At 33.4% G+C, this 13186-nt stretch overlaps 1 protein-coding gene across 5 annotated transcripts in view; it reads left to right on the top strand.

Annotated features, from left to right (window-relative positions):
- R3HDM1 (R3H domain containing 1) overlaps positions 1-13186 on the top strand; it is a 177406-nt gene that overhangs the window by 72239 nt on the left and 91981 nt on the right. For 4 of the 5 annotated variants that reach the window (XM_069458784.1, XM_069458869.1, XM_069458962.1 and 1 more), the window contains 3 exons: positions 405-494; positions 4411-4525; positions 5788-5866. In XM_069458784.1, the coding sequence (XP_069314885.1) occupies positions 405-494; positions 4411-4525; positions 5788-5866 (284 nt within the window). The remainder of the gene's footprint in view (positions 1-404; positions 495-4410; positions 4526-5787; positions 5867-13186) is intronic. The other variant, XM_069459024.1, reaches the window with a different exon arrangement.

Here is a 13186-nt window from a genome sequence, read left to right as displayed (position 1 = left end):
ATATAGCACTACATCCAGTTTAGTTTTTTCATATTTTGTTTGGGGCAGAAAGCTTGTTTTGTTTTCTTTGGGGTTTTTGTCTTGCCTAGTCGCTTTTGTGCATTGCTTTTTTATCTTTGATGGCTCTTTGTAGAGAAAATTGCTTTCTCACCATTCTTTGGGTTTTGAAGTTGGAATTATTCCCATTCTTGCTATTGCTATAATTTTCAAAACTGCAATTGTTTGTTTTCCCTCTTAACACAGGGTTTTGGTAGTGTTTAATAATATTTAACTTGCACATTTCATCTACTTTTATACGGTACAGAAACTATTTTTAAAGAAACTTAAAAATCTCTTTCTAGGGGGCTTTTGGATATGCCCTAGATTTGTGAAATATAGTGTTAATTTTAAATACTTCTCTTTAGTCGAGCTCAAAGTTAAAGCTAGTTCGGAGCCTTGCAGTGTGTGAAGAATCTCCACCACCCCCTGCTGCAGAGATATCACAGGAGAACCAGGTAAAAAATAAATAAATAAAAAATCGTTATTTGAAGACATGGTGGAACTGGAGAATATTTTTGCATATGGCGAAATGAAAGATGTGTGTGTTATGGTTATTTGTTTTATTTTTACTAAGTGGAACTGATTTGATAATACTTGCCACCCAAAGATACAGATAAAAAGTTGGAAAAACTCTTTGCTTCAATCTGAGATTTCCGGCAATGATTTCTCTTCTGGAAAAACTTAGGGATCATATAATTAACTGGGAATGTGGCTTTAAGATGGTTATTATTGAAAAGTTATAAAATATTAAAGTAGTACTTCCATTGAATAGAATTGGATGAAATTTGTCCTTTTAGTTTTGATTTTTAGAAATTTGTGAAATACTTAGTGCTTGTGTGTAAAGAAACTCTCCAAGATGCTTGATAGGTTTATTTTACTTACCCGGAATGCATGGTGAATCCAGTTTTCATATTAGCTTGGCTCCTTAATAGTTGTCTAATATTTCTAAATTCTCTTCTGTCTTAGAACAGTGAGGTTGGAGCAAATAATTTAGTTTGCCTCTTATATTCTTTATAATGCTATAGCTTTACTTTCTTTTAATCTCAGCTATGGATTGATCTTTGTCTCATGGTACATTTGGACATTTATGCATAATTATTTTTAGACCCTTTACCAATGTTTACCAGCATGATAAGTTTGGCTCTTGGTGGTTTGTTCTACTTAATAAGAATTTGAGCAGTTTAAAATGCCCTTGTATCCAAACAATCAGTTTCCAAGGAATTGAGACAACTTTGTGGTTATTTTAAGAAGCTATGACTGACTTTAGAAAAAGTCATGACATGTACATTTTTTTCTTAAAAATAAATACCAAGTATACATTTGATGATTCAGGCAAAAACTGTTGTACTTCTTGATTTAGATGATGCCCTCAAAAGCCTGTCATAAAATCTAAGGATAGTTGTCACATATTTAGAGTACATCCTGTTTTTAAAAAGCACTCTATACTTTTTGTTTCCAAAATGCAGGGAAAAGAAGGCTTTCAAACAGATTATTTGTTGTCAGTGAAACGTACTTAAAAATCTGTTTCCTTTGATATTTTTTGTGTCAAAAACATAATGATCAAAATTCATTTGTGATTTTTTAATGTAGCTACATAAGAGATAGCTGTATGTGTTCAATAAAATAGATGCATTTTCGTAATAAAATAGACTAGCAAAAGCAGAAATATATTCAAAATATTTTAATACTATGTGCTGTTACTTGGAGAACATTTTCGAATATTAACCTTTGGCTCTTACGTGGTTGTTGATAAAGCTGAAGAATTACGATACATTGTGGAAAAAAATTGGTAAAATTGTTTTCTGAAATAGCAGTGTTAAAAAAGTCTTTTATTCGAGTGAAACTAAAGAATGTACCTGTTCAGAGCAGAGCAGTAGGCAGTAGAGTTTTTTTGAAAATTCGTTTCTTTGTCCTATCGACCAAAATGTTACATCATCTTAGCCTCATGGCATAACAGTCAAAGGAGATTGAGGAAATGAGAAAAAGGATCAGGCATTTATAAGTCTACAAATGCAGAAAAAGTGCATACTTTTTGAGAAAAACCATAACATAATCTTTGTTTTTTTCAGTACATTTTGCCTTATTTGAAAAATGTTGAGGTAAAAATTCTTATGGTACTACATAAATTTGGCTAGTGGAAGTTTATATGAGCAAAAGAATAACAGCAGGAATATGTTACATATTAATATATACATTATTGATCATAGATAATTTTTTTGTGTTCATAGTTCAAAAAGATAAGTCATGGATAATGAAATAAGGGAGCTACATCAGAATTGTTATTCTACTTAATACATTCTTTCTTAGTTTATCTTGGATACAATAATTTTTTCTTTTTAGTTAATAAGCTATGAGTAAAACCCTCTGAATAAAAGATATTTCTTTTAGTAGAAAGTCTTTTTCCAAGCCTTACATTAACTAAATTGGACCTGAGTGGGAATTGGAAAATAAATTAGTTCTCATGAAATGTGCTAGTATCTAATCCTTGATGGTAGAGACACTTTCCAACTAATTTGCTTGATTCAGAAGGTGACTTTTGAAGAATTAATCTGGAATAAAACTCATTATTCAAAAGGTTGAGAGGCAATTAAAAGAGAGATGTCACTTGTGTCTGAGAGCTTATGAGAGGGAAGTGGCCTCAATAACAGATGTCAATGACAGAGTGAAGAGTAACGGGAATTGCAGCTTCCTATGGAGAGGTGGCTATTATTCCAGTTATTTATAGTCAGAAGAGTTTGTGTATAAGGACTTCAATGTTTAAAATATGTCTTGTTGATTGACTGCTAAAAACAGAGCCAACTGAAGATAAAGCCTCAGTATATTAAGCCTACTAGATTTTTAAATTGCAGTTAAATATTTGTCATTAAAATGTATGGCTTTAGGAGGAGAACTTAGAAATGAGATTTCCTAGTCATTGGAAGTGCTCATTAGTGAAGATCTAAGTAGTGTGAAATCTTTTCTCCCAACCTGGATTCCATTGGGTTGCCTTTGAGTAACAAACATAGAAGCTACAAGTCAGGAAAACTTGTTAAATATTCTAAACTTCTGAAAAATAGTTCTGGGATTCATTTCTAGATATCTGTTTTACAATTATGAAAAGAATAAGGAAAATGAGTAGGAAAATGAATTACATTTAGAGACATGACTTATACTGATTGATGAATGTAATGAAGTTCCTGGTGTCTTTGGTAAACAAGGCAGCGTAAAGCAAATGTTCATCATCCTGGTGAAAATTTCGAGTGCATTGCATTTGCCCTATGTTCTGAGCGCAAATTTGAACTGAGGTAAATTGGGAAAATTGAAAAGAGATAGAAATAGCAGGTAGCAGTCTTATTGGAGTAAAAACTTTGATCAAAATTTTGCTGAAGATTATTTTGAAAAATTTATGTGGGGAAGAAAAGAAGCTTAATAGAAATCCTGCTGGCTGCAAATTTGAGAATACTAAAAATTTATATCCCATTGGTGCTGACTTAATGCCCCTACCACCAACATTACCACCAAGAAAAGCTAAGTAATTATCTGATTGATGGCTTTTATCACGAAAGAAAACAATAATATAACTTAGTCTAAAAATAGGCTGCACCTTTATCTTTAGTAAAAATGATGTGGAATTTATTATAGCTTTCTTAAAACTTTGACTGAGTAGGCAGAGCTACATAATTTTTACCTTTTCAGACTATATGAATTAATTTCCAGTAATTCCCTTGGGTTCTGAAATTGCATGTAATGACATTGTTTTTCAAATAAAATGTGGAATTTGTTCTCCATTTCAGTCTTATGTCGTTACTTTATGATTAAACATTACGTATCTGTAAGATATACAGTCTTGTTTGAAATCTCTCTAAAACAACTTTGTGATGATTGAAAAAGGAACAGTTGTATATAAATCTCAAATAGGTCATGTACAATTGGTTTTGGAAATTTTTGTACTTAACATTTTTACATGACAAGAGAATTAAGGAATATACAATTAAATGGATACTCAAAAACCTAATTTTTATTAATCATTGACTTGATACTCATATGTTCCTAGTGTCATGATTGATGGTAATTGTCATGGTTTTATTTGACATCTCCATTGCAAAAATAGGTTAAGAAGACCTCAGTTCTGACCCTCCAGGAGTTTTACAAGTAGAAGCACTTAAACTATTATAAAAAAACATTAATTTTACATTTTAAATCAAGACTTTGATTAAAGTGATAAAATATTTTATGTAGTTTTCTAGTTTGGAGAATCTAATTGGATAAAATAAACATCTTTTTCCTTTTTTTTCCTCTGTACAATTTTGTAATACTCAAAAAACATAAATGTGTGGTATTAAATGAGTTGCTTTATGTTTTCATTGAATAACTTATTTTGCCTTCCAACAGGAGAAAATTCAGATCCCATTAACACAATCATTTGAAAAAGAGGAGAAGCCCTCAAAAGATGAAGCAGAAAAAGAAAAAGCCAGTGATAAGTTGCCCAGAAAAATGTTATCAAGAGGTTTGCAATTTATTTTTGTGTTTTTAAACAAAATTTTAGTTTCACTATCAGTAATTCCATTCTTTACTCCTCAAATAATTATGTATTAAAAATGACACAGAACAGAATGGAGGGATGATATGGTATTTATTCAATCTGGATAAAATGGTATAACAGTTCTGTACATCAGTAAGAAGCTTCAGTCAAAAATTGCAACATATACCAGAGTCACTGAGGAAGATAAATGTCTTGTTTTTGTTTTGTTTTGTTTTAATTTTTTAAAGACAGGCTCTGGCTATGTTGCCCAGTCTGGATTTGAATTCCTGGGCTCCAGAGATCCTTCTGCCTCAGCCTCCCAGTTAGCTGGGACTACAGGCATGTACCACCATGCCCGGATTAGATAAACATCTTAATCTCTTTCTGGTCTGTCTCTCACATTGAAATATTGGAATCATTATAATTTGTATATTGATTCCACTGAAAATACTTTTTAAAAAAAAAATTTCCTTTTTTACTCACCACTATATGAATGAGGAAAAATATTATCGTTTAATTCTTTATGATAGAAAGAGCTGATACCATAATATTCAGTATCCAATAAGAATATTCTTGGAAACCTAGAATGTTTATTTTTCACAGTAATTTTGAAGGGTCTTCACCATCATCTAGCATTTCAGGTCAATACAAATGCTTTTTAAGTTTATAAACCCAGTTATGTTGATAAGTGTTATAAACAGCTAAGGATATTACATTTAAGGAGAAGAAAAGCATGAATATTTGAAAAATATTTTGAAAGCAAGTCTTTAGTAATAGACCTGATAAAAATCTAAGTAAATTATTCTTTCAGAGCTAAAATTCCTGTCTACCTCCAAATTGCCTCCACTTATAAATGAACTAAGCTGTCCTAAATTGCTACAAATGTAGTTAATTATCTAAATCATTTGAATGTTTCACCTAAGGAGGCATTTTTGACCATGAGGATGTGGTAAGTATATAAAAGGATCTTTAAAGAATTTAGAGTACATTAAACTAACATATGTGAGAGATTAATTTTTTTTAAAGAATGTACGTGGACATGCAGTTATATAAACTCACGCACATTATAGGAGAGTAGAAAAATTGTGGTCATCTGGATTCATCATAAATTGCCTTCTCCTCCTATTTTGTCAGTTTTTTTCAATGTGGGACATCTCGTTTTATTTAAGATATACATCATGTGTAAAAGGGAAAGGGATTTATTTTCAAACAACTTTATACTGGGTTTTTGTGTTGTTGTTTTTTAGATTCCAGTCAAGAATACACTGATTCAACTGGCATAGATCTACATGAATTTTTAGTAAATACATTAAAAAACAATCCCAGGTAAAAATTAAATTTATAAGGTTTACATTGCTTCTAGAGTACCATAATTTTGCTATATATGTTTTCATTATTGAGTTAGAGTATTAGAATAAGATTGCAAAGATTTGAAGTACACAGAAGCATTTTAGTTTCTTAGGGCCTAAGATATTGGTCTATATGCACACGTATAAATATCTTTTTGCATTATGCATGTCACTATGATGTAAAAATAATTCATACTCTCTGTAGGAATTTTGGGAAGTAGAGAATCGCCATGGCTTTTAATTGAGAGAGCGAGAGATACCATTAATTATGAAAAGAAAGAAAAATAAATATCTCACCATAATGCACTCAACCAAATAAGAAGTTAATATATTCAGAGTGAGATTTTGAACTTAGTTAAATGCAGAATTTTTGTTCCTTTTTGCTAAGTTAATAATATAAACCTTAAATGCAAAAATTGTTAAGGTGCTTATTTGAGTCAGTACTTTCACTAATTGTGGAATCCTTGGTTTTGCCAACGTACTAAATGAGTAGTTTAGTTTGATGACTTTTTGGCAGGTGATCAACCACTTTGAGGCATTCTCCCTACAAAAAGGTTATCCACGAAATATCTGAGCAATGCTTTCGTAGGGTAAAACACACCAGGTTAAGTTAAGAACCCTTTTTCTAGATATTAGCTTTCCAGAGTGGTGGTTATTTGACATACATTGAAATAAAAAGAAAATAATGTCACTAGGTATGTGCATATGGAAAATAACATGAACAATTCTCTTCAGCCTCACTGAGGCTTATTTCATGTCCAGTCTTGCTTCAGGATAAACTTCATTTTCATTCAAGATTTATTGTATGCAAACCCATCTTGATTTTCTGTTTTGCACATAATGTAAATCCCAAGGGGAGAACCACCAAAATGAAAAGTGGTCTCCTTGTAATAGGAATTAAAGAGGCCAGGCGCAGTGGTTCACGCCTGTAATCCTAGCGCTCTGGGAGGCCGAGGCGGGTGGATCATTTGAGCTCAGGAGTTCGAGACCAGCCTGAGCAAGAGCGAGACCCCGGCTCTACTAAAAAATAGAAAGAAAATTAGCTGGACAACTAAAAATATATCTAGAAAAAATTAGCCGGGCATGGTGGTGCATGCCTATAGTCCCAGCTACTTGGGAGGCTGAGGCAGGAGGATTGCTTGAGCCCAGGAGTTTGAGGTTGCTGTGAGTGAGGCTGACGCCATGGCACTCTAGCCTGGGCAACAGAGTGAGACTCTGTCTCAAAAAAAAAAAAAAAAAAAAAATTAGGAATTAAAGGATTACAGTTATGGAGTAAGAGGAAAGATAGGCAACTCTGCATAACTTTTTTTTTCCCCACTTCAAGTTTATTCCTCAGTAGTCCCAGCATGTAGGTGAATTCATTAGTTCATGGAACAGGCATTTATTGTCTAACCATGTGCCAAGCATTGTAGATATAAAGATGAACAAGACATAATCTCTGACACTGAATGAAATATTCACCATCTCTGTGCTAGAAAAAGACATGATAAGTAATTAAAATTAGAACAAATATTGTAAAAGAGGTTTATCCAAGGTGCTATAAAAGCCAAAAGGGACCCCAACCTCAGTTTGAAAGGATTTGGGAAGGCTTTACTGAAAAGGTAGTGCCTGAGTTGAGGCTTGAATTCAGAGTACTTTAAATGGGAGCTGTCCATACAGAGAGACATGGGAAGGGCATTCCACATAGAGACAAGAACATTGCCAAGACAGAGTAGCGTGAGAGGGGAAATGCTGTATGCAAGGGAAGACAAGATTGTATCCTTTGGCTCTCGCAAGGAGGCATGTGGCAAGTGATTCTGGAAAGTGGTAGGGAAGGTATTGGTGAGGTATGAAGCATAGGTATCCAGTTGTCCTGAGGACACCCTGTGGCAGTAAGGAAATGTGCTGGGACCTTTCGATTGTCCCAAGGAGTGTAGAGTGCTACTGTGAAGCTAGAGATGATTAAAACAAACAAACAAAAAAAAAAACTGAGGCAGCAATGAACAATGAAAACTTATCTTACTTGAAATGCCAATGGTGTACCAGTTGAGAAATACTGAGAATGGCATACTAAGTTGAGGAGTAATTACCATGGTCAGATTTGTGTTGTAGAAAGATTACTTTGACATTTTAGAAAGATTATTTTGGCAAAGAAGACTGTAAACTAAGAGAGTGGTTAGGAGACCATAGAAAACAATAGAGGAGAAAGGACACATTTGAAGGATATTCAGGAAGTACCACAATAGGACCTGATGATCATGTATATATGGAAAGGTAATGGGTACAGTAGGGTAGAATAGAATGGCCACTACATTTCTAGCTAGACAGGCAACTAGTCCCTGTAACTGAGAAAGTAAGTAAGGGGCAACCATTACTGGAATGGAATATACCCAACAGGGAGCCAGGAGATGAGGTCTGTGATCAGTTAAAAGGCTCTAGTTTTCAAGTGAATGAACCAGTCTGGAGTTACACATTCATCACTAGAGATGAAGCTTGCTATGGAAGAGATTGCCCAGAAATGAAATAAATGACAAGGACAAAACTCTGTGAAGAGAAAAATTTGTCAGGTAGATGAGAAGGGAAAGACTTGAGTCCTAAAGATAGCAGAAGAATCATGAGAACACTTGTCCTAGAAGTCAACCAAAGGGTAAGTGCTTCGTGGACAATAAAATTACAAAGGGAAATGAAAATAGAAGTACCAAAAACAATTAGATTTGGAAATTAGGAAGTTGTTGGCTATTTGAACAAGTCATTTCCTTTGGGGTTGAATGGTGGATATTAGAATTCAGCAGATTGAGGAATAAGTGGAAAGGCAAGAAATACATAGCTAGTGTAAGTAAAACAAAATAGAAACCTAGATAGGCAGAGTTTTTGTTCTTTGTGAACCTATAGGAAAGACATCGGCAAGGGACAAAGATTAGGAATCCCTTTTTTTTTTTTTTTTTTCCAAAGGATCTGGTTTTCCTATATTTGCTTATTTTTGAAGAAATGATAGTCACTTTGATGCATGATTTCCAGTACAATATGTATATTTAAAAAAGTGATTATTCTTTCTCATTTCCAGCTTGAGAAATGATTAATCAGATTTTACTTTTAAAGACTATAGTCATAACAAGACTTTATCTTTTTCTTTTTTTAATTTCAAAATATCAAGGGAGTACAAATGTTTTACATGGATACCTTTTATTAATATAATGCTTAAGTTGGGGTTTTTAGTGTGCCTATCACCTGAATAGTGTTCATTGTACCTGATAGGTAAGTTTTTACCCCCACCCCTCCCTCCCTCCTTGATTTCCAGTGACTTTTGTATCTCTTTGTGCCCATCAGTTAGCTCCCAGTTGTTTACATGCAATATTTGTTTTTCCATTCCTAAGATACTTCACTTAAGATAACAGCCTCCACTTCCATCCAAGTTGCTGCAAAAGACATTATTTCATTCCTTTTTATGGCTGAATAGTACTCCATGGTGTGTGTGTGTATGTATGTGTGTGTGTGTGTGTGTGTGTGTGTATATATATATATATGTGGCATATATATGCCACATTTTCTTAATCCACTCATGAATTGATGGGCACCTAGGTTGATTTTACATCTTTGCAGTTGTGAATAGTGCTACAATAAACATTTGAGTTCACTGATCATCCGGGAAGTGCAAATTAAAACACAATGAGATACCACCTTACCCTTGTCGGAATGGCCATTATTAACAAGTCAAAAACCAATAGATACTGACATGGGTGCAGAGAGAAAGAACACTTATAAACTGTTGGTGGGGCTGCAAATTAGTACAAGCTGTATGGGAAACAGTATGGAGATTCCTCAAAGAAATAAATATAGACTTAACATTTGACCCAGCAATCCCACTAATGGTTATCTACCCAAAAGAAAAGAAGTCATTTTATCAAATAGAAATCCATGTATATGCATTCTAAATTATTTTTCAGTAGAAAATAATGCACAATAGTACAGTTATGTTTACTTTAACAAATGCTAAAGTTTTTAAGTTATCTGCATGGACATTTAATGTATAATTTAATGGTTTTTAGTATATTCACACATATGTACAACTATCACTACAGTCAGTTTTAGAGTTTTTTCATCTCCCCAAAAAGAAACACCGTACCTTTTTGCTATCCCTATGCTAATAATAATAATAGTAGTAATATGATAATAATAATAGATTATCCCCAGACCTGATCTGTTTTCCATTTCTATAGATTTCTCTGTTTTGGACATCTCATATGATTGAAATTATATAATATATAGTCTTTTGTGACTTTTATTCACTTAGCACAATATTTTTGAGATTCATTCGTATTGTAGCATGTATCAGCACTTTATTACTTCTCTGTGTATATGCATCTTTATTTGAGTAAATATGCAGGTAAATAATTCATGTAATGGCTAATGTATTATTACTAATGTCACTGGGTCTGGGAAGTTCAAGTTAATATTAAATTTTATGAGAAATAAGTGTTGCTTAACAAATGGCTCAGTATGCTCTCAGTGAAGCATACAAGTAATTGCCAGATATACACGGCACACAATTAGTAAGAGGTATGACAAATTCCCACTAAAGCTTTCAGGATTGATTATTGCCTAGAGAATTCCACTAGATGTTAAGTAGATCTATTTTTACTAAAATTTATTCAGTCTTTCCTTTCTGGATCATTTTCATTTCAATTTTTTTCTTCAGATCATTAAATCTTTATCTTGTTCTTAGTCTAATAAACAAACTTAATTTCAGATTTTAAATAACTAGTAACCTGGACTTTTGTTTGCTAGAAATATTTTCAGAGGCTACGCTATTAACTACTGTCATTACTGAATTAGAACCTAGGAACCTGAAGATATCCTTGATGGAGATTTCACTCACTGACATAATTTTATACCTATTTTTATGTTGATTTTTTAGCCATGTGTAAATTTTATATGCAGAAAAGAAATATGGATAATACATACAAGTATATTAAGTAACTAATGGAGGAGAGTAATCCCATAGATTAATGTTGAGAGTGGATTATTTTTAAAGTAATTTGTTTTGCTCTAGGAAACATCATGTAATTGTCCTGTTTGAAACATCTTCTAAAAATCACTTTTATTGGAAGTAATATTTAAGTCATTTTATATATTATCTGTTGCAGAGGCTTGACCAAGTGCATATCAAACATTGGGTAGAAAGTGATCAGATAGAAAGAAGCATCATTGTCTTCTGCTTTTTTATTTGCCACTGGTATACCCCTATACACTCTTTCTCTAAAATTACTTCTGATATAATCACTAGAACACTAGTGACTAAAAGATTGTTACCCCTTCTTTTTACTTTTTATTTTTATTTTATTTTATTTTATTTTTATTTATTTATTTTTGACAGAGTCTCACTCTGTTGCCTGAGCTAGAGTATTGTAGCATCAGCCTAGCTCACAGCCACCTCAAATTCCTGAGCTCAATCAATCCTCCTGCCTCAGCCTCCTGGGTAGCTGGGACTACAGGCATGCATCACCATACCTGGCTAATTTTTTCTATTTTTAGTAGAGGCAGGGTCTTGTTCTTGCTCAAATTGGTCTCAAACTCTGACCTCAAGCTATCCTCCCACCTAAACCTCCCAGAGTGCTAGGATTACAGGCATGAGCCACTGCGCCTGGCCTGCCCCTTCTTTTTAACTTTAAGTAGTAGTTTATTGGTCAATATGGTTGAGAATCGTTGTTTTTATTAGCTCTCTAATAATAGCATGTATGGTTCATTTTAAAGGTTATACGATAGCAATTTCAATAAGTGTGCCTACTTTTAGATGTTTTAGTTCACATGCTAAGCGTTAACATTGCCTTAAGAAAAGTAATTTGTGGACCCATTAGTTTGAGTACCATATGTAGTGCCCCTATAAAGGATTATTAACTTTTAACTTATTACCATTACCAAAATATGTCCTCAGTTACAGATTTGAAAATCTGGAAGCTTAGACTAAGTTACAGGGCATAAAAGGCAGGAGGTGTAAATCTTAAGATGCTAGGAAAGTTATCACTCTTATTTATCTAAAAGTTCTACTAAAAGCAGAAGAGCTTAGTTTAAATATTAATAGTACGTGGTCCAGATAATGATAAAAAATCCTCTGTAAGCTATAGATTTACATGTTAAGGGGGCGAAAGCCTGAATTTGTACTAATGGATAGTAAAATTTTTAGATTTTATTTTCTTTCATGAAGACAATAAAAATTTCTTTTCAATGGCAGCACACTCACTGAAGAACATTTGAAATATCTGTTTTTGTGTGTGACAGTCTTACTCTGTTGCCTGAGCTGGAGTGCCGTGATGTCATCATTGTTCACTGCTACCTCCAACTCCTGGGCTCAAGCAATCCTCCTGGCTCAGCCTCCCACGTAGCTGGGACTATACAGGTGCACCACCACACCCAGCTAATTTTTTTTTATTTTTGGTAGAGACAGTGTCTCACTCTTCCTCAGGCTGGTCTCGAACTCCTGACCTCAAGCGATTCTCATGCCTTGGCCTCCCAGAGGGCTAGGATTACAGGCATGAACCACTGCCCACCCTTGAAATATCTTATATACCTGATGTTTAGTTCAAACACAGAAAACCAATTTAAATGCATTGTTTTGTAAACTCCAAATAAGTTGCTTGCCTTAGAGTCTCTCTTTTTTAAATAAGGCACTAAAAATTTATGAGAAAATATGTCATAAAAATTACTAAAAATATTATCTTATGATAAATTGACCCCAAAAACTTAAATGAAAGAGGGTTTTACAGTTCAGTAAATAAATCTTTTTGGGGAGGTTCTCCTTCATAAGGTTACTTCATAAGGTTCTCCAAAAATTTAAGGAAAAAAAGAATATTAAAAGAACTTCTAGATAAAATAATTTTATTAATTTATTCCATGCACAATATATTTGTTGAGCTCTTCTTTATATATAAATAATCTGAGTAACTATGTAATGATAATTGTGTTAAATACTATTAAAAGTATGAAAGAAACCAGTTCTAAGAAAGAATATAAGAGGGTGTTTAGGCAAAGGAAATAGCATGTTTAAGGAAACTTAGAAAGAAAGGAGCTTGACAATTACAGAGATAAGACAGGCTGATAGGAATTTTGTGAGGTAGGGTCAGGAGAAGAGGCTGGAGCTGGATCAAGACCTACTTCCGCCTGTCTTGTAGCCATGTCACAGATGTTTAGTTTTAAGGGAAACCCATGACAAATTTAACCAAGGGAAACCCATGACAAATTTAACCAAGGGAAACCCATGACAAATTTAACCAAGGGAATGATGTGTGGTCACATATATGTTCTTAAAAAGTTATCATGCATG

The sequence above is a fragment of the Eulemur rufifrons genome, chromosome 1 (genome assembly GCF_041146395.1).
Source record: "Eulemur rufifrons isolate Redbay chromosome 1, OSU_ERuf_1, whole genome shotgun sequence".
Lineage (NCBI taxonomy): Eukaryota > Metazoa > Chordata > Mammalia > Primates > Lemuridae > Eulemur > Eulemur rufifrons.
This window is presented reverse-complemented; position numbering and strand designations above follow the sequence as displayed.